The 26,202-nt window shown below is 54.6% G+C and overlaps 1 protein-coding gene across 8 annotated transcripts in view; it reads right to left on the bottom strand.

Annotated features, from left to right (window-relative positions):
* The window catches only part of HLCS (holocarboxylase synthetase), a 171,078-nt gene that overhangs the window by 117,608 nt on the left and 27,268 nt on the right, over positions 1-26,202 (bottom strand). For all 8 annotated transcript variants that reach the window (XR_006787409.1, XR_006787408.1, XM_045852560.1 and 5 more), the window contains exons 5-6: positions 22,272-22,451; positions 1,015-1,286 (exon numbers count right to left, since the gene is read on the bottom strand). Coding sequence is in view for 6 of the 8 variants with exons in the window: in XM_045852560.1 (XP_045708516.1) it covers positions 1,015-1,286; positions 22,272-22,451 (452 nt within the window). In the remaining 2 variants the exon portion in view is untranslated. The remainder of the gene's footprint in view (positions 1-1,014; positions 1,287-22,271; positions 22,452-26,202) is intronic.

Genomic DNA, 26,202 nt, shown 5'->3' with positions numbered 1-26,202 from the left:
CCTCCGCCAACCCCCCCCCCCACACGGACGTTTCCCTCCACGCACGCCACAGCTGCCCCTCGCAAGACTTGGGGTGGGAATGTCAAGAAACCCTAAAGTTCCCCTTTGATATCAACATGCCATCAAATTCCAGAGATGATTATTAAGAAGAAAGGCCAAAATATTTCCACATGGCCCGTGGGCTGGATAATGCATCTCGCCGGGCAGTCCCGCCGGGGAGAGCGCCCGGGACCCGTGAACCGGGGCTCTGCGGGGGGCCGGGGGGGGGACGCCGACATTCCCCACATTTCAGTCCCGGGCTGAGGGACGAGGCTTTTCCTGTTCGCTCCCTCTATAATCCCACCTTTTCGACTGCCTCAGAATATAAGGCTATTCATTAACACTGACTAATTTGGCAGTTAAAAAAATTCCTTTCATCTGCTTTCCATTTTTTAACCTTTCATCAAAGTCCAGGAAACAGAAGGAATAAAAAGGAAATTTTTCAGTAAGAGTGCGTTTCGGGCGCGCACATGGGATTACAGAGCGCTCGAAAAATGTCCTGGACGGGAACGGACCGGAGCAGGTTTTCAAGGACAAAGCCCCGCCTGACTCCAACGGAACACAGCTTCCACGCCCTTCCCATCTGGCCCCGGCCCGGACACCCCTGCAAAACAGCTTCAACTGAATGTTTGCCGCTGGCTCTAAGGACGCGAAAGTAAAACACTCACTCGGACAACGGTGCCACCTGTTCGCCGTGTCTTCTCACCATGTTCCTTTTCCCCGGGGACACTCTGCAGGGCCAGGTTTTACAAAGAGCCACGGGAGCCGCCCAGCCTTTCAAACACAACCCTTGGGTCCAAGAACGTCGCTGAAGCTCTCTTCCTGTAGGCGAACCCTTCCAGGGCCGGGTGCGCCTACCTCGCGGGTGGTTTGTGAAGAGCTCCCTCCCGTTCCACGTGTCTGTCCCTCGTCCCCAGTACGGGCCAGAAAGACCCTTTCGCCCAACTGGACTCCCCACGCGGGCCCACAACTCACCCGTCCAGAAGGTCCATGGTGGTGGACGCCACTTCAGCAAACAGGACTACTTTTCCCAGCCGCTTCGTCTGCAGGTGTTGCCGGTAGATCTCCAGGCTGAAGTGCTCCGATGAGAAGGCCGTCGTGTCGGTCACCACGGGCAGAGTGGCCGGCGTGACTTCGACTTCAGACGTGCAGGAGGTGACAAACTGGAGGGAGAGCTTGCTGGACTTTATGACGCCTGCAGGACCCACCTGTTTCCCCAGCCACTGCAAGAGAGGGTCCCGGATGTCCTGGGTCGTAAAGAAAGAAACGGAAAGGTCGTAACTCAGCATGACGTTAGATGACAGGCACTGCTCCCGAAGACCTCGTGTAGGTAACGTGAGTACTTCCCAACTCGTGAGCAGGAAAAGCTAGATCCGCCCTGACCTGTGTGGCTCAGTTCACTGGGCATCGTCCTGCCAAGCGAAAGGTCACCGGTTCAATTCCTGGTCAGGGCACGTGCCTGGGTGGCGGGGTCGGTTCCCAGTCGGAGCTCGTACAGGAGGCAACTGATCGATGTTTCTCTCGCACGTCATTGTTTCTCTCCCTCTCTTTCTCCCTCCCTTCCCCTCTCTCTAAAAATTAAAAAAAAAAGCTAGATTTGTGTGCTCTGAACATGTAAACTGTTATGTAATAGACAGAAAGTATGCTAAGCATGCTCGTACTATAACAATAACCTGTCCGGAAACCAGGGTCCAAGGAAGTAAGTACAGTTCATTATTAAACTTTCTATCCTAGTCTCCAAAGTCCCCCGGTGCATTTTACAGAGAACCTGAATCTCCACACTTCGCCCACGAGGAAATCCACCCTCCTGCCTGGGAGAAGACACAAGACGGAGCTGAAAGCCGGCACGGAAGACAAAGCACTCAGATCCAGAGATCACTGGCCCTCGGCCTCCACAGGCCCCCCAGCTCCGCCGTCCCCAAGCCACGGACCGGCCACGGACAACCGAGAAGCACGCTTTCATACCGGGAAAATATCGGGCACCCACAGGTTACGTCCTCCTTGTCCCAAGTGCAGGTCCAGGTAGAGGGGAAGGCCGAACCTACATAACCTAGAGAAGAGCCTCGATCCTTCCCCTGAAGCCACGAGGAGTCTTCGAGCCGCACCAGAGGCTGAAACTTGCTCTCGGACCACAGAAGGCTCAGAGAGCTCCTTCAGGGGTGGAGCACCAGGGAAACAGCCGTGGGGCTGGGGGAGCCCCCGTCCCCAGAGGCCGGCACCAATCGCACCAACATCTGCCAGTCACAGTGAGCGCACACGCAGGCTCCCGGGCCACCTTCCTGCAAGTGCCAGGCCTCTCAAAAGAGAAAGGACGTCCCTCTGTTGACACCGGAGGGTGTGTCCCAAGAGCCCCGTGGCTACGGAGAAGCAGCTCCAAAGATAAAACTGCATTCAACTAAACTCAATGAAGGAAACTTTAAAACTCATTCCCGTCTTGCAGAAAACACAGAAGGCAGAGGAGCAAGTTAAGTGGCTTCGGAAGGGAGCAGTCAGAGGAACACCGGAAGGCGAGGCGGTTCACGGAACAGGAACCTTCTACAAGCCGACCTCTCACAGGTGAGGAGGCGAGGGTGGGCCCGCGCCCTCCCGGGGAGGTCGGCCACGAAGAAAACACGACCGGCCGGCCTGCCTAAAACCCCAGAGCACTAAGAACTGCGGCTCTCCCAGAGACAAAGTTAGGAAAAATAAAATACAAACAACAGATTGTAAAAACAACTCTCAATACACGTGTCTGACAAAGGACTTAGGTCCAGAAAATAGTCTTATACCCTGAAAACAGAATTAGGAGAATACACCCAACTCAACCGAGACATCAGCAGAAAGGTTTGACCGGAGACTCCCCCAGAGAAAACGTCAGAGGGCCAATGAGCACCTGAAAAAGACCCCGGATCACTTGTCGCCGGGGAAAGACAAGTGAAAGCCGCAATGAGATGCCGCTACACACCCACTAGAACAATTAAAATTTTGGATTCTGACAGTATCTAGTGCTGGCAAAGACGGGAGGCGACTGGAACTCGTGGTGGGAATATAAAACGGTGCAATGAGTTCGGAAAACGGTCTGGCAGCTTCTTGTCAAATTAAGCACACACTCACCATATGACCCAGAAACTCTATTCTTGGGCCTTCACCCGAGAAAAATGAAAACACATGTCCACGCACAGACTCGTGCACGAACGGTCGGAGCACCGTTACTCGTAACAGCCAAGAACGGCAGGCAGCCCAAATGCCGCCCCACGGGTGAGTGGGTGAGCCAGCCAGAGCACAGCCACACAGTGGACACGACTCGTGAACAACCAGGAATGAGATACCAGCAGCAGCAGCAGCAGCAGCACAGACGAGGCTCAGAAGCAGAACGCTGGTCGGAACAAAAAAGACAGAACCGTGCAAAGACACAGAAGAGGATGGACCGCACGATTCGATTAGGATGGGATTCCGGAAGAGACCGCCATGCTCTGCAGGGAGGGAGAGCTGACCCGTAGGTGCCGAGGCCGGCGCGCGGCCGGACGCTGGAGACGACGTGGAAGCCTGCTCAGATGGCGGGGGCGGCGACTCGGGGCGCAGGCGTACATCAGACTACACCAAAGTCGGCGCGTTTTCTTGAACGTAAATCACACCTACAGGTGATTTTTAAGTGCAGATAGCCACAAGCTTGTGCAACCCTGAAAAGTAACTAAAGCTCACGAGACCCTAGATTCACTCATGCCCAAAAGAGCGCGGGCACCCCAACTTCCAAAGAAGCCAGCGGGCAGACTTGCCCTGGGTGCAAATACACAGAAGGGGCTACTCCGTCGTTGGTTAACAAACTGCCACACCTGCTACGGGGAGCGCGGCCAAGGTCAGAGACGTGTGCGCACGCTGCATCCCGTCCCACTGGAGCCGCTTCACCCATCGCTTGTCGCTTCGGCCACTCGTATGCCTCTGAGAAGATTCAGTCAGGGAGACGCAAGCCATACCGCCGACTCAGCGCCGGGTGGGAGACATGTCCCCAGCTCCGGGTGTGTCTTGGTTGTCCCTGTCCTTCTCCCAGGAAACACCAGACGACTCATGCAAACCCACGAAGGTTTTCCACCTCCCACACACACTGGCCTCCTCGCAACCAATCAGATTAGTCGGGCTTCAGTCATGACACGGTGAGCTGCTAGGCAACCACACATGGGAGACCCAGAAGATGAACCCACGAGGCCGCAGAGCACAAGCCCTTTCTCGGGGCATCCCCTTCCCGGTGTGGCACGCTCGGGGAAGCAGGGGCGGGCACTACGCCCCAGGGAAACGCCCGTTCTTCCCACCGCATGTACACATGGGTGCTCCGCAGCCCGCTGCTCGCCAACTCAGAGTCTTCACACTCGTGATTTGGACACGGTACAGCGGATCTCCGTCACAGAAACAGGAGGAGTCTCTTCCTCAAAGAGCGGGGCTGCCCTCCTTGAAGGCGGGGACTGCTCGTGTGGCCACGGCCACCTGGGGTGGACTTCCGATCTGAGCCACCAAGCAGCACGCAGTGCGGGCGGGGCAGGGTCTGAGATGAGCCTGGGCGGGGCCCCTGTGGGGAGGCTGCAGTCCCAGCCCCGGCCCCTGCCTCCAGACTCCTCCGTGGGCGGCCTGGGTTCCCCCTGCCCCTGCCTTCCTGCTCCCCCAATGTGAGCCGCCACCGATCCCAAGCACTGTCACCCCAGGACGACTGCCCCTGGTGAGGGGGGGTTCCTTGCCTCAGTGACACAGCTGAGACCAGTCAAGCCCCAAAAACATGCAGGCCAACCGTCACCAACAGACAACTGAACCCGGGGACATGCTCTATTTGGTTCACCCATTTTGGACTACTTACTGTCACTTAAAAATCAGGACACCTCTCATCAGATTTCCTGGTGCTCTGGAAGAAATGAAAACTCTTTCCCACATGCCAATAACTGGCTGGAGCCACACAGCACTGTCCTCCTTACTGGGGGACACAGCTGGACTTGTGAGTGCCACCTCTTCTGCCCCTGGGCATCGGGGTTTGAGACCGTTCCTCTTGGGCCTGGTACCCAGCCCGGCAGCTTGCTCGCAAGATCTGCCGTGGGACCCCGGGTAACGCGTCCGTCCAGTTCGGTCCATCTGACCCATCACAGTGACTCTAGTGACACTGACTTTCCAAACAGCAGGGAAAGAACTTGGCAATTCTTCAAGAGGTTAAAGAGAATAAACACAGGAGCCAGCAATTCCCAAGTGTGTACCCCAAACGAATAAAAGCAGGGACTCAAACAGACACTTGAACACCAACGTTCACAGCAACATTTTTCGCTGCGGCCGAAAGGCAGAAATAACCCAGGTGTCAACAGAGAGTCAGTGGAGACTCGGGTAACAACGTGGGAAATGTACACACCCGGGACACTATTCAGCCGGGAAAAAGAATGGAGTTCTTTTTTGGGGTTTTTTAAATTTTTTTTTTTATGTATAGAGAGGGAAGGGAGGGAGATAGAGAGAGAGAGAGAAACATCAATGTGCGGTTGCTAGGGGCCGTGGCCTGCAACCCAGGCATGTGCCCTGACTGGGAATAGAACCTGCGATGCTTTGGTTTGCAGCCCGTGCTCAATCCCCTGAGCTACGCCAGCCGGGGCTAGGAATGGAGTTCCGATAGACGCTCCGGTATGAAAGGGCCCTGACAACACTGTGCCAAGTGAAGTAACGCAGACACGAGAGGACAAACATGGTACGATTCTCCTCATATGAAACACCTAAAACAGGCGAATCCATAGAAACAGAAAGCAGAGCAGAGGTTACCAGGAGCTGAGGGGAAAGAAAGTTGGGGAGTCACTGGTTCATGGGTACAGAGTCTCTGTTTGGGGGGACAGAGGAGTATCAGAAACAGACAGTGGGGGTGGCCACATGACGTTGTGCACGAAATCAGTGTCACTGAATTGTACCCTAAAAGGTGATCGCGGTGGACAACTTGACATTACCTACATTTCACCGTCATTTTTTTAAAAAGAGCAAGCAAAGGGGTCAAGGTCTCGACTCCTCTTCTCCCCAAAGCTCCCCATCCTGTCTGCAATCAGCCCCCACGCCCCCACTGACCGTCCTGCATACGGAGGACATGGAGGGGCAGCCTGGGCAGCGCCCAGGGCCCTCGCTGAGCCTGCCCCAGGGCTCCTCCCCGCCCAACCTGCAGAGCACTGACCGAGGGACCTCTCAGAACAAGACTTCCCACCGAGACGGAGGAGTGACAGGCGCTGGCCCTTGCTACAAGACTAGACTGCAGCTGTGTCAGGAAAGCGACCGTGCGCCGTGCACCCACCCACGAGAAGCTCCCCGCTGGGTGCTTCAGACTCCGGACCCCAATCCTCAGCAAGCGATGCCTCTGCACCAGCATGCCACCCCCAGAGGAGGACAGGGCACCTCAGGAGGCACAGTGGCGCCCACACCACACCTCAGTCACAGAGCTGGGGCCTGACCCCACGAAGCCAGATCTGCCTGCATCCCAACTCCCTGCTGCGACCCCTGCCCCACGGCCCCCACAAGACCCGACCCAAAATGGGGCAACGCAGCAAACGCCTACTTACTGTGATCAAAACGTCCAAGGCCTCACAAAGGAAAATACAAACTCGATGTGATATGCAACCATGAAATAGTGACAACACAGGTGTGTTTGGGGAGGGGGGCCCCCGGGGAGGGGAGCGGGCAGGGGAGGGAGTACACGGTTGGGCAAGGCCGTGAGAGGACGTTGGCACAGAGAACCAAGGTGCTATCGTTTAAGGGAGTTACTGCTCACCACTCTGCGGTTTCAGCCACAGATGGCACATCCACAAGGATTCAACCAAAGGGACGCCTCACGGAACCAGGCAAGCCAGGGCCACCGCGGGGGCTGTGAGCCGAGAGGGCAGAGAGGAAAGAGGGAATCCGGCCACCCCCCTCACCTCCTGCGCCTCCCGCCAGCGCAACCTTGGCACCACGAGCAGCCAGAGCCCAGGAAGGGGCGGAGAACCGCGGACAGGGTCACCTGGACAGTGGCCAACACACCTGCTAGGAGAGAGCCCAAAGTGGCCGGAGCTGGCCGAGGGGCCTCGCTCTGAAGGGACTGCCTCTCCCAGGCCGGCCCTGACGCCACGTGGGCCCAGCAGCGAGATGAATTTCTACACATCCTGGTCCTTCACTAGGGACCGGAGTGGAGCTGAGGTGACGACTCTGGGTTCGCGACAGATGGGAAGAGGCAGCTACGCCTGTGCTGGCCACAGTCCCTTCTAGGTCCCCAATGCCTGGGACCCAGCGGGCACCCCATCGCCTCTGCTCCCCAGGCTCCTGCTGCCGCGTCAGGCATCGCTGGGGCCGAGGCTCTCCGTGCGAGGCCGCGCATTTACTGCCTTTCCTGTTACCTGCCAACTCTGGAAAGAGCACAAAGGCTGGGAGGACCCGTAAAACAGGGGTAATGAATACGTCGTCTCTAACGAGGCTGGTTTTACGGGCATCACACCTCTGCTGGGCCGAGCGGGCTCGTTTGAGAGGTGAAACCTACCCTGCGAGCGGGGGACCCAAGAAAGCCACAGCGTCACTGAAAGAAAGGGACGCTTTACAGGTCGGGGTGGGGGCTGAGCCATCGCCCCCACAGGAGGGGCGCTACCTTCCCCCCGCACCCCCCTCCCCCGGCAGGCTCGGGGGTGTGGGCTCAGCAGCCGAGTGTCTCCAGGGCCTTCATTAGCCTGCCTGCCTGCCTGCCTGCCTGCGACGCCCGCCACGCGCCCCCGTCCAACACAAACAGGCTTCTGACAGAGCTGGGGACCGCGCCTGGGAAGCCAAGGAGGCTCTGAGCTGCGAGCCAGGGTGCAAGAGGGACACCTGTGGGCACCCTGCCCGGCGTGCCCAGGGGCGGTGCGTCCCAGGTGACGTGCGCCCTCGCCCACACCTCCGCAACGTGGAGAGGGGGCAGGCCTGGACCGCCCGGCATGGCCCTGATTTTGAGGATGTCCCAGGGCCCCACCCTCCATTCCTATTTGCCCATCATCCGTTGGCCTGGCCTTGACCCTCTGGAGAGCTGTGCCCACGTGGGGCAGGGCACCCAGCTCAGAATCGGGGCAACAGCTCCGCCACCAACCAGCTGGGAGGCACCACCTCTTCAGGGCCTCAGTTTCCTCATCTTTAAGACGGCTTCAAGACGCAGTGAATAGTCCCAAATGTCTCCTTTTCCACGAAAACTAGAACAGTGACTCTAGGAGTCCAGTATTCAAATACACAGGGTGCCTGAAAAGAGAGAACTGGCCAGTTTGAAGAGGATTCAGGGAAAGCCAAGAACTTTCTATCTAGTCCACTTATGTTAACCAAGTTTCGTTTGTTCAACTGGCTGTCACCGAGACTCTGGAAAATTCAGAGAATCCCAGGGAACACCACGTGGGGGCGGGGGGCTTCCAGGACGCCCCCAGTGAGCAGGAGGCAGAGGGGCACGCAGGGACCGACGCGGTCTGAGCAGTCTGCACTTCGGACAGCGCCGCCAGTCCACGGGAAGGAGCAGCCGACCGACCAACCGACCGGCGGGTCCTTGGTACCGTTTCTAAACTGGAAAGCACACTGATAAAAGATAAAACTCTTGCCCTGGCCGGTGTGGCTCAGTGGATCCAGTGCCAGCCTGTGAACCAAAGGGCGGCAGGTTTGATTCCCAGTCAGGGCACAAGCCTGGATTGCCCAACAGGTCCCCAGTAGGGGGCGCACGAGAGGCAACCACACACTGATGTTTCTCTCCCTCTCTTTCTCCCTCCCTTCCCCTCTCTCAAGAAGTAAATAAATAAATAAATCTTTAAAAAAAAAAAAACCTCTCCCCACTTTCTCCTAAAACTCTGTTTTGTCAGTTATCCTCAGGCCCACCAATGGCTGATTCTTTCCGACTGTTTAACACGGTTGTTTACGAAATCCCCATCAGAGCTGAATACAGGGTGACTGAGCCGGAGTGGACCGGGCAGCCAGTCCGAGCTGGCGAGGCGGCCGGCCTGTCCCCTGAGGCCCCTCGGGTCTCCCACACACAGGAGCAGAGGAAGTGTTTCACAATACACTCGTGGGAAAAGCCCAAACGCTTTTTAAGTGTTCAAACAAACACACTCACTAAATGCCTACTATGGGCAAAATCCTGGAAAAGGGATACAGAAATTGACAACATATGGTCCTTGCCTTCAAATGATCTTGCATTACAGTTTGATGGGGCAGACAGATACTCACATAAATAATACAAGAGCATTTGTACACTATTTACACTTCACACACACACACAAATTCTTTTAGAAGCAAGCAATCAGATCTAACGTCCCAGTCTCGAAACTTGCGTTGGAGAGTTGAAAGAACAATTGTAAATCCTGTAACTCATGACGTGATCACGGGTGGAATTTTCCTCAGTCACGGGGTGGAATCCCTTTGTTGAGCATAAAAGATCAACGCATTGTCCTCCTAGCATATGGCCCTAAGATGTTTTATGTTTTATAACAGCACTTTCAAGACACAGCCTATCATAAGAAGTTGGTATGTGTTGGCCGGGGTGAAGACGGGATACGCCCATGGTCCGACAGGGTGGCGACCAGCCACCCGGACCCACTGCACGTCAGTAGGCTGTAAATTAAAGAAACTGTGCCGCCCACCCGCCAACTCCTGGGAGCAAAAAGGCGGAAAGCCCCCGCTCTCGTAAGCAACTCAGCAGTGAGTCTGTGCTGTGTGGTTTACGTAACGGCTGTAACATACACACTTTTTTTTCCCTAAAAACACCAAACCCTCTTTGTCAAAATGAGGTAAAATGTCAACCAGGGGCAAATCCAGGTGAAGGTCGCATGGGAGTTCTGACCTATTCTTTCATGCTTTCTTCACTTTTAATTGTTCTTACATAAGTTGGGGGAAATGAAGAGATTTGCTCCAGGAACTCGAAGACACCGGCCATCTCTGACATTCGCTGGTCATTTCTGCTCTGCTGTGAATTCTAGAATCATCAAAGATGCAGTTTTTGTGAAAACAAACCAAAACCAAACAGCCACCAGGCTAACGGAAGACCTTCCATGTAGTGTTCCGTGCCTCAGCTGAGCCAGCAGGGCCCTCTGTGCTGTCTACATTGGGACGGGGTCGCTGGGGCCGCCCCACGCGAGGACACCCCCCAGAAAAACCCCCTTCTGATCGCCAAGGGCCGCTGCCCCGGAGGCCAGGCCCCTGAGGTCCACAAGCAGGAAGCGCTTTCCCCCAGCACAAACCCCGGCGCGCTTCCCGCGGCTTTAGCGGTGTGCGTGGAATCCGTGCATTCACAACAGCTTGGCACTGAATGAAAAACACACAAGTCTTAACCTGAGGTCTTGAATCGCGTCCAGGTCCCACGTAATGCCTGGCTGGAAGGGACTCAGCCGTGAGGACGCTTGGTGAGGGGAGGCCGTGCAGTGAGACCCGAGTTTCGAAACCAGGGCTGGTGGCGGAACAAAACTGACTGGCGGCAGAAGGAGTACACTCGCCTCTCGGGAGGTGAGCTCAGCCTCACGGTTCTGACAGCAGCCCCTGGCGGCCGGTCCCGAGCGAGTGCTGGCTCCCGCGCCGGAAGCGCTGCCCTCCCCGCCGGCAAGGCTGCTGCAGGCGGACAGGCCGTCCTGGGCGTAACAGCTGGGGGCGGCCAGGGGGGCAGCGCAGGTCCAAACCGAGGGCGCTGTTGAGTCACATAAATTACCAAGTCACTGGGGTGCCTGTCTTTTGCATTTAAAAAAAAAAAAAGGAGGACAGTCCAAGTCTTTCTAAAGCAGAAAAAACAGAATTCATTTGAAGAGGGCAGGAGAGGAACGCAAGGCAGGGAACACTTCCCTTAGTCACCGTGTCCCGTGATTGTGCGGCACACCTCCCACACTCCGGGGGCCCGGGTTCCTACGGGAAACAGACTGTGTCCTGGCTACGCCCCCGCACAGCGCCACCGGCACACGCATGCCGCATACGAAATGCCGGGGGTTCCTATTGTAACGTAAGGAATACGGCAGAAACTTCTAGAAAATGGGGCTATCGTTCACTCGGAGAGTAAAACAGTCAAGACGCTGAGCCCGACTTCTGACCCGACTTCTGGCCCCATTTCACCGAGGCACACGGCCCCCGCGCTCCGGGGCCGATCGTGGGCTCACGGCGCACGGCCGGCGGGCGGGCGGGCGGGCGGAGAAGCCACAGCTGCCGGCCACTTCCTCGTAAGGTGCACTCGGTCCTCCACGGCGAGAACAATCTGGAAACAATCTGCCGGGCAGCTGCTCTCATCAACAAACTGTTTATTGTAAGAAAGTGGCTGGGTCAGAGGCTAAACATCAACCCGAACCGAAAGCACACGGAGCAGAAATCAATCCCACCCCTCCGCGAAGGAGACGCGGGGCTCCGCAGGCAGCACAGGGCGGGCGGGGGGCTCCTGCCGAGCTGGGGGGGGGAAGGGGGCTTCAGATGAAACTCCCCGATTTCCATGTGACCGGTGGTTTTGCACATTGTTACAAACGGTTGTTTTGCACATTGTTATAAACGGTTATTTGCTGCTATTTTCAGAATGGCCTGATACTGGGGCCGAAATACGGCATTCCAAGGTGGCACAGAAATCAACTCTCCAGCACTTCTGCCAGAAAAGTTACAGTGGTTTCACCCAGTTGCTGCTTTCTGCTCACGTGTGCTTTATAAGGGAGCAACATGCCGCCATCTGTAAAGGTGTCTGTCTCCGTAGACACTGGGGCGCTGACTGCGTCGGAGAGCCCACGAAGGAGCTGTGTTTTGCATGACGGTGGGATTTGGGTGATGTTTTTAAGTACACCCACTGACCTGTTTGCAGACGGCTGAGCCCTGGCCGGTGTTGCTCATAGGGTGGTGTGTCGCCCCACGCACTGAGAGAGAGGTGGCAGGCCCGGTCTCCAGTCGGGGCTCCTGCTTGGGGTGTAGGGTTCGGCGGGTGCCCTGGTCGGGGCGAGTACGGGAGGCCACCGACCCACGTTTCTCTCTCACATCAGGGCTCCCCTCTCACTCCCTTTCTCTCTCTCAAAAAAAAAATCAATACACGTATCCTCGGGTGAAGATTAAAAATTCATTCATTCATTCATTCATTCATTCATTCAATACACACAGCAGAGAGAGGAGAGCTGCCTCGGAGTAGCACGGGGGGCCGGGGGGGCGGGGAGCGCAGAACGCGGTGAGACACCATGGCCGGAACAGAAGGCTGCAAGGCGGGCCGCTCAGCACTCCGGGCGCAGTACCTTAGTTACTCTGTCTGCTTTCGTATATTTGCAATTTTCTGTGAAATGCAGGGTGGGGCGAAAGTAGGTCTACCTTCGCTCCTATGGAAAGCTACACAGTAACTAATACATCACCCCAGAATATACCGTGTTTCTCTCGCACACTCACAATTATAAACCTCTTTTTTCCCCACCCTGCATTTTCTTTTACTTGGACACACAGTTCAACGGTTACAAGAAAGAATCAATTTTTTTTTCTTAACTATAAGAAAAGTGTTAACCTACCAAAGCAAACTTCTCCTTGGGGACACATGTACCACGGTGTTACTAGGTGTGCAACAAGACTGGTTTTGAGCAATGTCTGAAACAGAGCTGTTACATTTCAAGTCAGAAGCTGAAGAAACAGAAAGAGATATTCGGGCATCTGCCCAGCCCAAACCTGTCCGAGACGGCGCCACGGGGAGGAGTTCCGGGGTTTACTATGGAGCGGGGGCGGGGGGGGGGGACACATCTGTGCGCTGGGAAGAAAGCCCCACTACCATGGAAACCCCGCACCACAGTTTTAAAACAGCCGATGGAGCACGCAAACTTTAAACACTTGTTTGTAAATGTGAGGCCGCTTTCCTATATTGCATGGTAATTCTTAAATTAACAGGGAAATTAATTTGACAAAGAGCCTAAAATAAAATTAAGCAGAAGCATAACTTTCTTTCACTGCGCTTAAATTAACTGTGGAAGTTGTCAATTTTGTCCAGTAAAGCAAAGATGAAAAGGGTTATAATTGCAAAAATCTGAGAAAAGAATGCATCCAAAGGAACAACTTAAAAAGTTTAAAAAAACATTTTTTTTTTTTTTGCATCTCATGGCTTTCCTGGGACAGGCATGATGGTGCAGGATCCTAGAAAGGACGTGAAAGGTCATGCCATCCACCCTCCCCCACAGAACAGAGCGGGTCGGGTCCTGAGAACTCAGAGGCAGTGGGCTGTCCTTTAAAAAGCCATGCTCTGTGACACACCCATGTAGCCAACCTGAGACACCGCACATAATCCCTCCGTCACTGAAGGAAAATTCTCGCAAAGAGGAGATTCTTCAAAATCACAGCCCTTCGCCTGAAAGCCTTTTATAGACTAAACAGCCAAAGAGAAATGTCAACCATCTGGTGTATCAAGATCGCCCATGGAAAGCAACACCAGGATAATCTAGGCCACTCTAGGCTAAAAGAGTCTCCCACCCCGTTCCTCCCCCCAAAAATGAACCATCGTGTTTTAATTTACAAAACCACGACTTACTGTTTTCTTTTCAAAAACGTGCGTTTCCTTGTTTACGGAACTTAAACCCAGGCAGGGGGTCACCTGTGCCGTCACCCAATCCCTGCGCTGGCTGCTGTAGGGAGCACTCATTTTTGCTCAAACACAAGAAAACACGCCATCAGATACTTCCGTACGGCACAGAAGTGCAAAGCTTTACAAGGTTTCTAAGGCGAATATTCCATTTCAACTTTCATTTTTCAAACGTTTACTCTGCCTGCAGGAGGCAAGTAGGTGTAAATCAGAAGGTTTGACAGCTCAGGGCTCAGGAAAGGCTCATGGTCCGTGTTGCTGACGAGGAGCCCAGTGACGGTCCCTTCCGAGTCCTGCTGCGGACAGCTGACAGTCCATGCCAGCTGTCTTCTCTGCAAGGGGTTCTGTTTAGAATTTGAATCTAAATCTCGGGGCGTGAGTGCTAACACGACCCATCTCTTCAGCCCTGAGCCCTCCCTCCCCACACCTGGACACTTGCACAGGAGACACACAGAACTTACCCCCGCACAACAAAATTACATTTCGACCTGTGTCGGCGGAAGAGTGATTTCTTCTTTAGCAGAAATCCCTAGGTAATATAACCGAAGGGTCCCTCGTCCTCAGGGGGACGCGGGGAAAAGACCTCTCCACAGAGGAAAGTTCTATTTCAGCAGTCTTACAGGAACTTCCTGATGCTTTAGTTAACACAAACAGATGAGCACGTATTTTTAACTCGTGTTAAACTTATAAACGCTCACGTACCACTAAAGACTATCAAAACAAATGTTCTGAAGACGGGGCTGTTACCAGGTAAAGCCCCGTGTTGCCCTACTGGCCAAATGCAGTTGGAGCTCCGGAGCCCCAGGCACCGTCCGCAGCACCAACATCTCCCCCCCCCCCACTACGTCCTCACACTGCAGCCTGAGGGCGTTCTCAGGGAGGCAAACTCGACACAGGAGGCGGGGGAGCAGGAGGGAAGCAGCCGCGCTCCGCCCAGGGCCCTGCAGGCTGCGTGGCCGCCCCGGGCCCAGCAGAGCCGGGGCGGAGGCCTCTCCTCGGAAGCAGCCACGGGGCCCAACCAGGAACAGAGCTCAGAAAGTGCCTCAGAAAGTGCTCTTGTCTCCGAGAGACAGAGACTGATGGACGTCAGATAGGCCAGCCTGGGCTGAGCAGTCCTGCCGCCACGCTGGCCTGCTCTCCCGGGGAAGCCTCGGACGTGTCCCCCCGCACCAGCCCAGCTCGTCACTGACACTGGGTGCAGGAACCACCCCCACCACACACACACCCAGGTCCCTCTCAGGCTGGGCAGATGCAGGGTGAGACACCCTTCGGGTCCACAGATCGCCTGTGAGTCTCAAAGTGCAGAAACACCATAAACATTTCTTTCAAGACAGCACATTCCCGCAGCGACATTCTCAATGCAGCACAAACAGAAACACAACGTGCACCCCCCCCTCCAGCTGTCATTCACGTTCACCAGGGGGAGGTCGGGTCTCGGACCCCGGTGCCCCCAACCTGAGAAGGACACACCGCCGACTCTGCTGTCACCACGGGCACCTTGCCGCCACGCCCCGTGGTCCCCAGCTCCGCACCTGCCCACGATCCCCAGGTGCGGGCCCTTGGATCCTGCCCTCTCGCCCGGACCCGCGCGGGCTCGCTCCCCGGGGTGTCTTTCTCGACGCGGGAGCCCGAGACCTGCCCGGGGGACCGCCGCAGGCCCTCCCCGAGACAGCTCCACCCGCCTCCCCCAGGAGCGGCCGCCATGAGCCGTTCCGCACACACATGGCAGCTATTAGGCCGCTGACGGAGAAGACGAAAAACATTTGGTCCTGGAGGGTTTTTTTACTCCAAAGAGCCTGCTTCCCCCGTCCACAGGTCTATGACTGCATAACGGAGGGTGTTCACAGTCCGAGGAAATGAAACCGCCCCGCCTAGACGGGCTACTCTGCCCAGGAAGCTGCCGCCGCCACCGCGGGACAGGGGTCCCTGTCACTCGGAGGCCCGCCTGCCCGTCCCCGGGCCAGCCGGCAAGAGCGCAGGGCAGACAAAACGCCGCCGGAGTGTGGACACCGGCCCAGGGTGAGCCTGTGTTTCCCACCCACCGCGTGTCACCAGCCTCTGCCTTGATTTCAGCCCAGGAGCAGTTACGTTCCCAAGGGGCTGCTCTGAAACATTCTAGCGGCAGCAAAGCTCCAGCAAGAACACAGCACACACGGTAGCCGAGAGCCTGTGCCCCCAGATCACAGAACAAAGTAAAGGCAGCGAAGGAAAACACCCCATGTGTCACTGCTGCATTTCAGCGTCAAAACCCACGAAGTCACCTCTGCCTCGGGTTTTGTGTTTGATAACAGGAAGCCCGTTAAAGTGAACAAAAAACGTCCAGTGTAGGGGAAGGGCGAAGGAAGAAAGAAAGGAGAGAAAGGGGTCTGTGAAAGGGCCTTAAAAACATTCGTAGCTATAAAAGCTTTGAAACGTTGGCTTTAATCTGCCAGCTGCTCTTTCGCTGGGGCCGACTGTAAAAGCTGCCGCGGCCCACGTCAGCCGTGTGTCAAAAGCTATTCAGGGCGCACCTGGAGTTCTGACTTTCTCTCTCTCTCATTTGGATCTCCGAAAATTAGTTTTTAAGCTGTATGTTAAAGTAACACCAGAAGTTGCCCCTCACTGTGCGTTCAAGATTCAGAACCAGGATTAAAGGTGAAGGGAGGAAGCATTCTGCACCAAACACCACACCTGGGAAAAAAAATGGAGAATTCTAGTGAACTCAGAACAACCCACGAGACGCTTCAGTTTGCTCTTCTGAGGGGAAAGGACCCCATCCCCGGCTCCTCACCCCAGGGCCGCTGTGAGACCAGGTGAGACCAGGACAAGCGTGAAGGCCCTTGGTCAACTATAAAGCCTGCCAGGAAGGAATGGCCCTGGCCGGTGGCTCGGCTGCTTAGAGAGTCGTCCCGTAGACCAAAAGGTCATGGGTTTGGTTTCCCGTGAGGGCACACACCTAGGTTGCGGGTTCGATCCCCAGTCAGGGGTCAGGGCACATACAGGAAGCAACCCATGCGTGTTTCTCTCTCACATCTATGTTTCTCTCCCTCCCTTCCTCTCCCTCTGGAATCAATAAACATATCCTCGGGTGAGGATCAGAAAGAAATGAGAGATTATCTCTTATTTCCCAGAAACTTCTGCAGCAAGGTCTCCCACTTAGTAGGCACGCAGTGTCTGCTAGCAGGAGAAGGGAGAATGGGAGCCACGGGGTGTGGTTTAGGCTGAGATTCCTCATAGAGCACCCAACACCGCGTCGCTAATTCCCCGGTGGAGGGGGCCACACAGGAATCTCCCCACACCTGCGAGTACAGACATCAAAGCTCGTTATCAGCAATACCTGTTTCCAGGGGGGGTCCGTGGCAAATAACCCGGGGTTGAATCAAATTGAAATGTGACACCCGTTTGTCGCGAAGCCCGTCTCACCCACCCCCACAAGCCCCACACCACCAGTTACGCATGCACAGCAGGGCGATTTTCCGCCAGTTGCTTTAATAACAAACCCAGTTGTCACTTCTGGTTATGGTCACACCTGGACCCCAAGGCAAAGGGACCCGTCTCATAGGACTGCAGCTCCTCTCTCAGGTCCCTCCACCTCGTCAGCCACCAGCTGCGGGGGACGCCCCCAGAGAGCGCCAGCTCTGTGGTTTCAGGAGGAGCCTGGTGCTCCCGGACCAGATCGGGGATGCCCGGGAGAAGAGAGCAAGGGGGGGTTGTGCACTGTCCCTCCGTCTTCCTCCTCCTCCTCTGCTGGGACGGGCAATGGCAAGGGACCCAAGGCGGCAGTGGCTCCATGGGATGCAGGGAGGCTGAGGCTCCGTCTGCATTCAGGTTCCAACATCTGCCTCCGGGCACAGCCCTGGCCACCACCCCTCTTGCCCTTTCCCCAGCAGAGATAAAAATGGAAGGAGCAAGAGCAGGAGTTCCTCAACTGGACTTGAGATTCTGTGAAGGAAGAACTGTTTTTTCTATGACGTCGGTGTCGCTCACACACTCACGTGCCCCCCAGGGAAGGCGTGCTCCTGCTAACTTCCCATCACCACCAAGGGCAGGCCAGGCGGGTGGCTGCCCTGTCACCTGGCTCCACAGAGCCCTGTGGCCCGGGGTGAGGCTCTCGAGTCTCGCGCTCCACCCACACCTCCAGAAAGGAGGTCGCTCACCTGTAAGGACTCGCCGTGTGGTGTCAGAACACCTGTGGTCCTGCCTGAGCACTAGTTCAAGGGGTTTCCATCAAGAAACTGCTGCACCCAAGCAGGGGTGGGGCACGCGAACTATGAACCGGAGGGCCTTCCACCCACGGGAGCCGAGGGGAGCTGAGGCCCCGGGAGCCACAAGCAAGCCTGGTGGCCACGCACCAGCGTGACGCCACTCACTGGCACAGCTAACGAGTTTTAACTAATTCGTACCGATGGCGGACATGAAACACAGCGTCAACCTCGACATGGGACTCCTTGCCTCTCACTCAAGTTTTGACCACTTATGAAAAGCCTTCAAAGTCTACTGGCACACAGCAATTTGTTTCTTCATTTTTAATAACTGGTTTCGCTCTTTGTAAAAATACACGTACATTACGGAACATTCAGAAAGTACAGAGAACGTTTTAAAAGCTTCTTAAAATCACCCTTGGCCCCCTCACCCAAAAATATACTGTGCACAAACTCTCCTTCTGTATTTCCTTCCAGTCTTTTTTCTGTGGACTTCGGTATGAGGTATGCATGAGCTCATGTGTTTTTATTAGCTTACTTGGACGTGTCGTATATTTGCTGAGGCCTGAATTCTAATCCTGCCCCTGGGAGTTTCGATTAAACAGGAAGAGCCGGGTCCGAGAGGAAGTCGGCTTGGCCGGCGGGACTCTGCCCCTCCGCGAGCCCAGCTTCCTCGTCTGGTCACGCACGTTGGCACTGAGAGGTCGCAGTGACCGGATCCGACGACGGAAACCACATGTTACTGGGGTGTCCGGGGGCTGATGAAGGCCTCAGGACACACCCCCAGAAAACACCTCGGGTCGCTGTACTCGGGCTGCTTTTTCTGCGTGGGTCTCCGTGCCGGTAGTCACTTTCGTTCACGCCGCAGGAGCATGGAAGCGCAGGGGTACCTCGTAAATCTCCTGTGCTATTTGCTATAAAGGGCGGGTGTCTAGGCACCGCGCTGTATAAACACAGCTGGTACGCAGTAAAAGTATTGAGGCCACGAGTGTGTATATTTTGTTCTTTCCTATTCCATCCTGGAATGGTACCTAGTACACAGGCAATGTTTAATGAAAGGTGAATACTATTAACTGTAACACTGAAACAATCCCAACAAAACCCAAAAGAGAGTGCCACCAGCACCATGGAAAACTACTAAATTATACTAAGTGAAATTGATGTCGAGAGAAAATAAATCTCTGAACCACTTGAAGGGTCCAGGGTGTCCGTTCAGCCGGCAGCCCAGCTCAGCAGCGACACCGTGTGGTCAGAGATCGCCGATTCCCAATGGCTAGGAGCGCATTTCACAGGAAGCAGAGAGAGAGCCAGAGCCGGCACCTAACTCGGAAGGCAGGTGATGGATGGACTTAAGGGTGGGCCGTGTCTAACATAACGGGGTGCCAGGGCGCAGGGAGCCTCTTCACGTCACTTAATCCCGTGAGGGCCAGTGAGATCTACTGAGAAGCCCGCAGGAAAGTAAAGCAAACAGGAGTCACTCCGATCCCAATCTGCCACCCACAGCTACACGTACGGGACCACCAGCACGACGACCCCAAGGTACTCAGAAGTGTCTCTGTCTCGGCGTCGGGAGAAGAGCAGAGAAGAGCAGCAGTCACCCAGCTGCCACCAGGAAGGCCATCACAGTGCGCAAGGAGCCACCCTCGCATTCCCTTGTATGACAGTCCCTTAGAGAGTTTGTATTCAAGGAACACGCACTCTAAAGCCCTGAATCCCTCCGTTTCCTTCTACACCAGAGTCCGGTCTGCTCAGAGGCGCTGATGAACACTGAGCAGTGAGGATGGACACACCGTTGTACAACACTCACTCCCGCGCTCACTCAGCCCCTCGGGCTCCCACAGTGAAACAGAACCCAGAAGGGGGACAGTGGTCCGGGAGAGAAAAGTGGTCCGCCCCAGAGATATCCAAGACCAGCCAGACCGAACGGAGACTCGAAATGAGAAGCGAACATTGCTGAAATTGCTCTTTTCCCAAGTGAGAACAGGGGTCTTGTAACTGGGTGGGAAGATGGCAGTGCTGTAGGACGGAACGTACCCCCCTTCCCCTTTGCCCGGGAGAGAAACTGGCTGATCTGCGGAGCAACAGAGCAAGGGGCCAAGGATGCTGCAACGTTTATGAAAACAGGACATCAAAAATTACAGCGGACATTGAAAAACCAGATGGTAAGGAGACTGCTTCGGGATAGTAAGGGCCCAGGGATCAGCGTGGGGACCGGGGAGTAACAGGCGGAGAGTAAAATGATGGGAGTAAAAGGCAGAAAAGTGTACTTGAACAATGATTAAAATAAAAATGAAAAATAAAAAAGAATAGGGGTTTTGTAGGCCTGGAGCCTGTGTGAAACGAAATATTCGTGTATGTGTATAGAGAACAAATATTTGCTTTAATCGTGTTCAAGCATTTCATGTTCATGGTTAGTGTAGGGGTTACCAATTAAGAGGGGAAATGCACCCCCCAGCCCCAGGCAGTTCGAAGAACCTGAAGGACAAAAGGGTGAAGCACCTGCGTGTACTGTAACATAAGCAGACGCCAGTTTCAGGGGATGGTATTTCAGGGAATGCCCATCCTAAAGGAGACACAGGAAAAGCCTCGAGTTCCAAACTTCCGCTCACAGCAGAGAAACCTGGGGGCACCCTTTCTTCTCCACTGCCATGTCTAGGGGTCAAGGGGTGCAAGTCCCAAGACCAGCAGAGTCAGAAGAACTCCCAGGAAAGGTCAGGGAGCATGGTCAAGGGCAAGCCCGGGTCTACCTTGCTCCCTGACCTCCCGGACTATGAGCCTCCTCCAGGGCAGGGAGGCACGGCCTCACCTGCCCAGCCCCGGCGCTCCGTGCTCAGGAGAGGAGGGAAGGGGAAGGTCTATGAGAGTGACAGTCACATCTCCCCTTACCCACGCGGCCCAGTGGCAGGTCTGTAGGGGGGTCGTCTACAAGAGGTGAAGCTCTGAGAACCAGCTTTATTTTGATACCTTTTTACAAAAGTCCCCAGAGGAATGGAGGTGGTGCTTTTGCTTCTGTGAACAGAACGCATGAAACAGATAAAGGACGTGCAGCTTTGATTTCCCGGGGTGAGGACCCAAACAAAAGTCATGTCACTAATTCTCGAGAGCACCCAGTAAAAGGAGGGCAAACTGGCTAGACGATGTGTGATGAAAATGTAATTTAAAAAAAATGTTTCTTAGATGGAAAAACAAGCACCCGCTGCTTTACTGTTAATTTTTAAAATTGAGACTCACCCTGGCTGGCGTAGCTCAGTGGATTGAGCGCAAGCTGAGAACCAAAGTGTCGCAGGTTCGATTCCCAGTCAGGGCACATGCCTGGGCCACAGCCCCCAGCAACCGCACATTGATGTTTCTCTCTATCTATCTCCCTCCCTTCCCTCTCTAAAAATAAATAAATAATTTTTTTAAAAGTATCTATATTGTGTGTATATATGTGTAAAAAAAAATTAAGAATCACTACCTACAGTACCAGGCACTTGTTAGGAGCATGGGACACTAGTAACTCACTGGGCCTCCCGACAGCCTGATATTAACATTAACAATTGTAGTATCTTTTCAACCACACAGTCTATACAGAACTGCTGCACACGTTATTTCAGCCAGTCCTCAAATACTCCCGTAAAATATCCTAATCCTAAACGCTCCAGGTTCCGCACCTCTCTCCTCCGAGGGAGGGCTCGCCGCGGCTCGGCCCTGCGCACTCAGCGAGCTGCCCGAGGGAAGGGGCGCGCCTGCTTTTTCAAACAAGTTGGGGTGGGAGACTTCATGTGCTCTTTCCGCAGGAAAGTAGGTCAGTTTGTTCAGAGTCACCTGGACTATTAGCTTCCTGCTGAATCTGCAAGGTTATGTCACTACCCTCAGCGATTTCCCTCCTCAGCAGAGACAACAGAAAGAGTCCCACGAAATAATTTGCCGTAATTAGTAAGAAACTGACAGCTTGGAGAAGCAAAGGGATTATTAGCACGGAGACACACCTGGAGAAGGCGGCCACCTGCGCGGGCAGCGGCCACAGGCATCACCGCAGACGCCGGGCCGGGAACACCGCGGCACACTGTTGCCAAGTCCACGGCCATTCTCCTCTCACACGCGACCAGGAAACAAACCGAAATCCAGAGCCCCCCTTGGCCACAAGATGGCAGGCGTCAGCACAAAAACAAAACAGACCTGAGATGGCTCTTTCCCTTCCCAGATGGGCTGACGCAAGGTCCAAATCAAAGCAAAGGTTTTCAGTCCCAAATGTGAACGTCGTGCTCTCCAAACACACTCCTGACACATAAAACCACCACCCTTTTCCCCGTCGAGTGGGGAGGGCCAGAACCTTAACACTTGACACCTTCTCTAAGTTCTGACAGCCTCCCTCTCCCTGCCATGCAAACCCCAAAAATATGAGTTACCCTTGGACATCGTTAAGGTTGCTCTGAAGTCAAAACAGAAACTCAACATGGAAATCAAAGCTGAATGAAGCCCATTGCAGTGGACCCCGCCGGCGCAGGACGGCTGGTTCGAGGAGGGGCACCCTGGGCGCCCCCTGCTGGCGGAGCACGCACACTCACCTCAGCCGCCACCAGTAAGTGAAGGGGCGTTAAGGCAGGAACTTGTCCGATGTCACAGCTTAGGCCGAGGGTGGTCAGGATCTCCTTAAGGACTTCGTACCTTTGAACGTTGCTGGATTTGAGCAGGTTGAAGTCTTCGGCCTGCACCGCGGGAGAGGTGGGAGGTAGTTCTAGGTGCACCTGAGGGGAGCGAACACCACTCCGTCAGCGGGGGCCGCTTCAGAAACATGACAAACACAGTCTTCACCAGAGCGTCTGAAAACGTGAGCATAAACCCTTCTACTGAGCAGCACAATGTAAACTTCTTACCCGAATATTCCGAAAGTAAGGCCAAGCCATAAAAAGATGCAGCAGAGCCCATTAAAATCGTGGATGTCAGGCTGGGAGGCTGTGCTGGAAACGAGCCAGGGGAGTAATCAAATTCTCCCCAGGTCCCGACTTTATCACTAACCAGTCTTGGGTCCTTGGGCAAGTCACGAACACTTAGAAATATGGTTGTGCTGAGAACCCACGGAAAGTCCCTCCTGAACTCGGGCAGGCGCTCTGGGGTCGGGCTGGAAATGCCCCTCCACCTACTAGTCATCACTACGGGGCAGCCACCCCGGGAGGACGGGAGTCTCATTCCCCGTCTTAGGAGTGCTTCCAGGAATTCAAACAGATGAGTGGGTTTGGGGGAGCCCCGGAAAGGCCTGCCCCACCCCCTTCCTTCACCTGCCTGAGTTTTAAGATTAGGGACTTCACGTATTTAGTCCAGGCTTTTGCTTCGTGCAGTTGAAATGGAAACAGCACCACCTATCAATGCAAGGTATGGGTCTTGCTGCAGAGGAACGTACCAGAACATGCAGCTCCTTCAAGATCAAATTCTAGCTGGGCCTCGGAGCCCGGAGGGAGCCAGAGGACTGAGCACCCAGGGCTGCAACCTTAGCACCTTCGCCTAATTATTTGTGGTGCTTTAGCCAGGGGTCCGAGCTCCCGACCTGAGCTGACGGTGTAGGAGCATCGTGAAAACAAAAAGCCTGGCGCCAGTCTTCCGGCACCAGGAAAGTCGCTAATTCCCAGGCATTAACCAAGCCAGACACACCGTCCCCAGACACTGTCCAAATGGTCCCGCTGTTGCAAGTGGAGGCCCATTTGACGGGGCCGGTAGAGCAGGGGCCGGTAGAGCAGTGTCCGCCCGCCCCCCGGGACAGCCGGTCCCTGCTTCACCCGCGGCCAAGCCAGCTGGACGGCAGCAGCGGGAGAGTCTGCCCTCTAAATAGTTCTAAACAACCCAGAGTGGGCGCGGGCAGAGGAGGGAGTCCTCTAAGGGGTCCGGATCGTGCGGTGTCTCCCGGGCCACTGTCTCAGTCTGTGTCCTGTCCTCCCTGGAGGGAGAAGCCAGGACCAGTGCGGCCGGTGAGCGCAGTGGCGGGTCACAGTGAGCTCGCACCAGCAAGTGGCATCGTGGAGACTGCCCTTTACAGGAGGCACAGATAAACTGAGTGAGGCTCTCTCCCCACCTGGGCCCCAGGGAGAGGGGGGCGTGGCTAACGTCAGGCGTGCTCCCGGGCTATAAACACATCCAAGGAGCACCCGGGCAAGGGTTGTGGCACTCGCTGTCACACGTGGGAGATGCAGAGGAGACGGGGCTGCTCCTGAAGGCAGGTGTCCGGGTTTCAGGGGGGACGGGCCAGGAGGGCCGCTGAGACCGCGAGGAGTGCTTTAGTTCACCGGGAGGAGTTCACCGGGTTAGAAGCTCCCAAAGTGGAAGCGAGAAGAGAGGCCCTGTCTGGCTCTGCACCTCCACTCACAGCCCCGAAGCCAGAGCGTGAGCAGGCGGGGTGGGCACTGTGGTCCTCGGCGCGACCCAACCAGTGTCCCCTCCTCTGGCTGTGACTCTGTTACTACAGTGATGGGCCCATTTCTGAAACCTGGCTTCCTCTAAATGAAGGTTTTTAGAGGGAGGGGGTGCTACCAGCATTTAGGGGGTGCAACAGCTAACACCAGACAAGGCACAGGGCGACCCCACAACGAAGGAGGACCTGGCCACAATGTCCACGGTGCCGCGGTGGAGAAACTCTGCTGTCAAAGCAGAGCCACTTCCGCCACGTGCTGAGTTAAATAAGAAAAATATATTTTTTTATTAAAGTTTTTTTTAAGATTGATTTATTTATTTATTTTTAGAGAGGGAAGGGAGGGAGAAAGAGAGAGAGAGAGAGAAAAACATCAATGTGCGGTTGCTGGGGGCCGTGGCCTGCAACCCAGGTATGTGGCCTGACTGGGAATCGAACCTGCGATGCTTTGGTTTGCAGCCCGCGCTCAATCCACTGAGCTACGCCAGCCAGGGCTAGAAAAAGATATTCTTTTGTATGGGGTCAGGTGGATGCTAGACTAATCAGGGTGATCACTCAGTAAGTTATATAAATAAATGTCTGATCACTACGTTGTACACTTGAAACTAATATAATATTGTATGTCAACTATAATTGAAAATTTAAAAGTTTAAGTAAATAAAATTAATATCCAATTTACATATGAGGTCTGTCCAGAAGGTATCCAGCCATGTAATGTGAAAAATAGAGACATTTTTTGAAGACACAGATACAAGAAACATTGTACATAGGACAATGATGCCTCAGGCCCCTTCAAAGAAAGCACCTCGGGACCTCACAAAGTTCTCCCAATCGCCATTCATATTTTCCTAAATCTCGCTGACGGTCTGAAATCTCTTCCCCTTCAAAGCTGATTTTAGTTCTGGGAAAAGCCAGAAGTCACAGGGCACCAAATCTGGGCTGCAGGGAGGCTGAGTCACCTGGGTGATTTGATGTTTCACCAAAAATCTCTGCACGAGACATGACGTGTGAGCAGGCATTGTTGTGATAAAGCTGCCAATCACCAGTTGCCCATAGCTGCAGCCTTCTGAATCTTCTGAACAGTTCCACAGAGGAACGTTCAAGCTTAACTCAAAATCTGATGCAAACTCATTGTTCTAGTCACTCAGTTATTTTGACTACGACGGCCACACAGTACACGTGCTCACTCAACAACGTCTACTGCCCCCACTGACTAGTGCAGTGAAGTCATCATTGTTCACGCATGCACATTCCAGTCCACGCTCCTTGGTTGCCAGGTTACATCGGTGTCATGCAAACTGTTCTCCTTATACTGAGAATGGCTGGGCTTTTTCCGGACAGGCCTGGTATGTATAAAATACACAGGGTGGGACAAAAGTCTGTTCGCAGTCGTTTGTATGGAAAATAACACAATAATTAATAAATAGTGGCACAAGAATAAATTCTGTGCTTGGCGTACTCACAACTGTAAACCTACTTTTGCCAACACTATATATATATATATATACACTCTTAATCCCTTTTAGAGATTTTATCTGGATTTCGTGCCAAACTCCTGGCCCCTTTGATAACCCAAAGCCAGCAGTAATCCGCAGCCTTAAATTTCCCCTGCAAACCCGATCGGTGGCGTCTGGACCACAAAATCCCCTCTTCCTTTGCGGTGACGGACGGCCAAAGCCACCAGACAACCACCTACAGCGCAGCTGTGGCTGCCCTTGAAGTGCGCCGCCACCCCCTCTTACTGGGTTACCTCATTGCTCCATGTATTACAAAGCTGAGGCGGTGAAACTGAACAGGCACGGGGGAGGGGGGAGGCAGGGGGGGGGGCTGGCTAACCAGCCTGGGGTGACGGTTCCCGGCCGGTCACAGCGGCGAGGTATCACGGTGACACGGACCTGAGGAGGAAACAGTGACCCTGTCCCAGAGACTGGGAGTCATTTAAAATCAAAACTGACACCCTAATCCTCTGAATCCGATTTTTGAAGCTGCATCATATTGCCTTTTTTTTTTTCTAGAGTATCAAATTTTACGGCAGCAGCGGGGTCAACTGAACCGGCGCAGCGGGCAGATCCGCGGTGCAGCCCGGGGAGCAGCAGTCT

Source organism: Phyllostomus hastatus, unplaced genomic scaffold (genome assembly GCF_019186645.2).
Source record: "Phyllostomus hastatus isolate PE091 unplaced genomic scaffold, TTU_PhHast_1.1 phas_contig_948, whole genome shotgun sequence".
Taxonomy (NCBI): domain Eukaryota; kingdom Metazoa; phylum Chordata; class Mammalia; order Chiroptera; family Phyllostomidae; genus Phyllostomus; species Phyllostomus hastatus.
The sequence above is the reverse complement of the archived record's forward strand: the minus strand, read 5'-3'. Positions and strand labels throughout refer to the sequence as shown.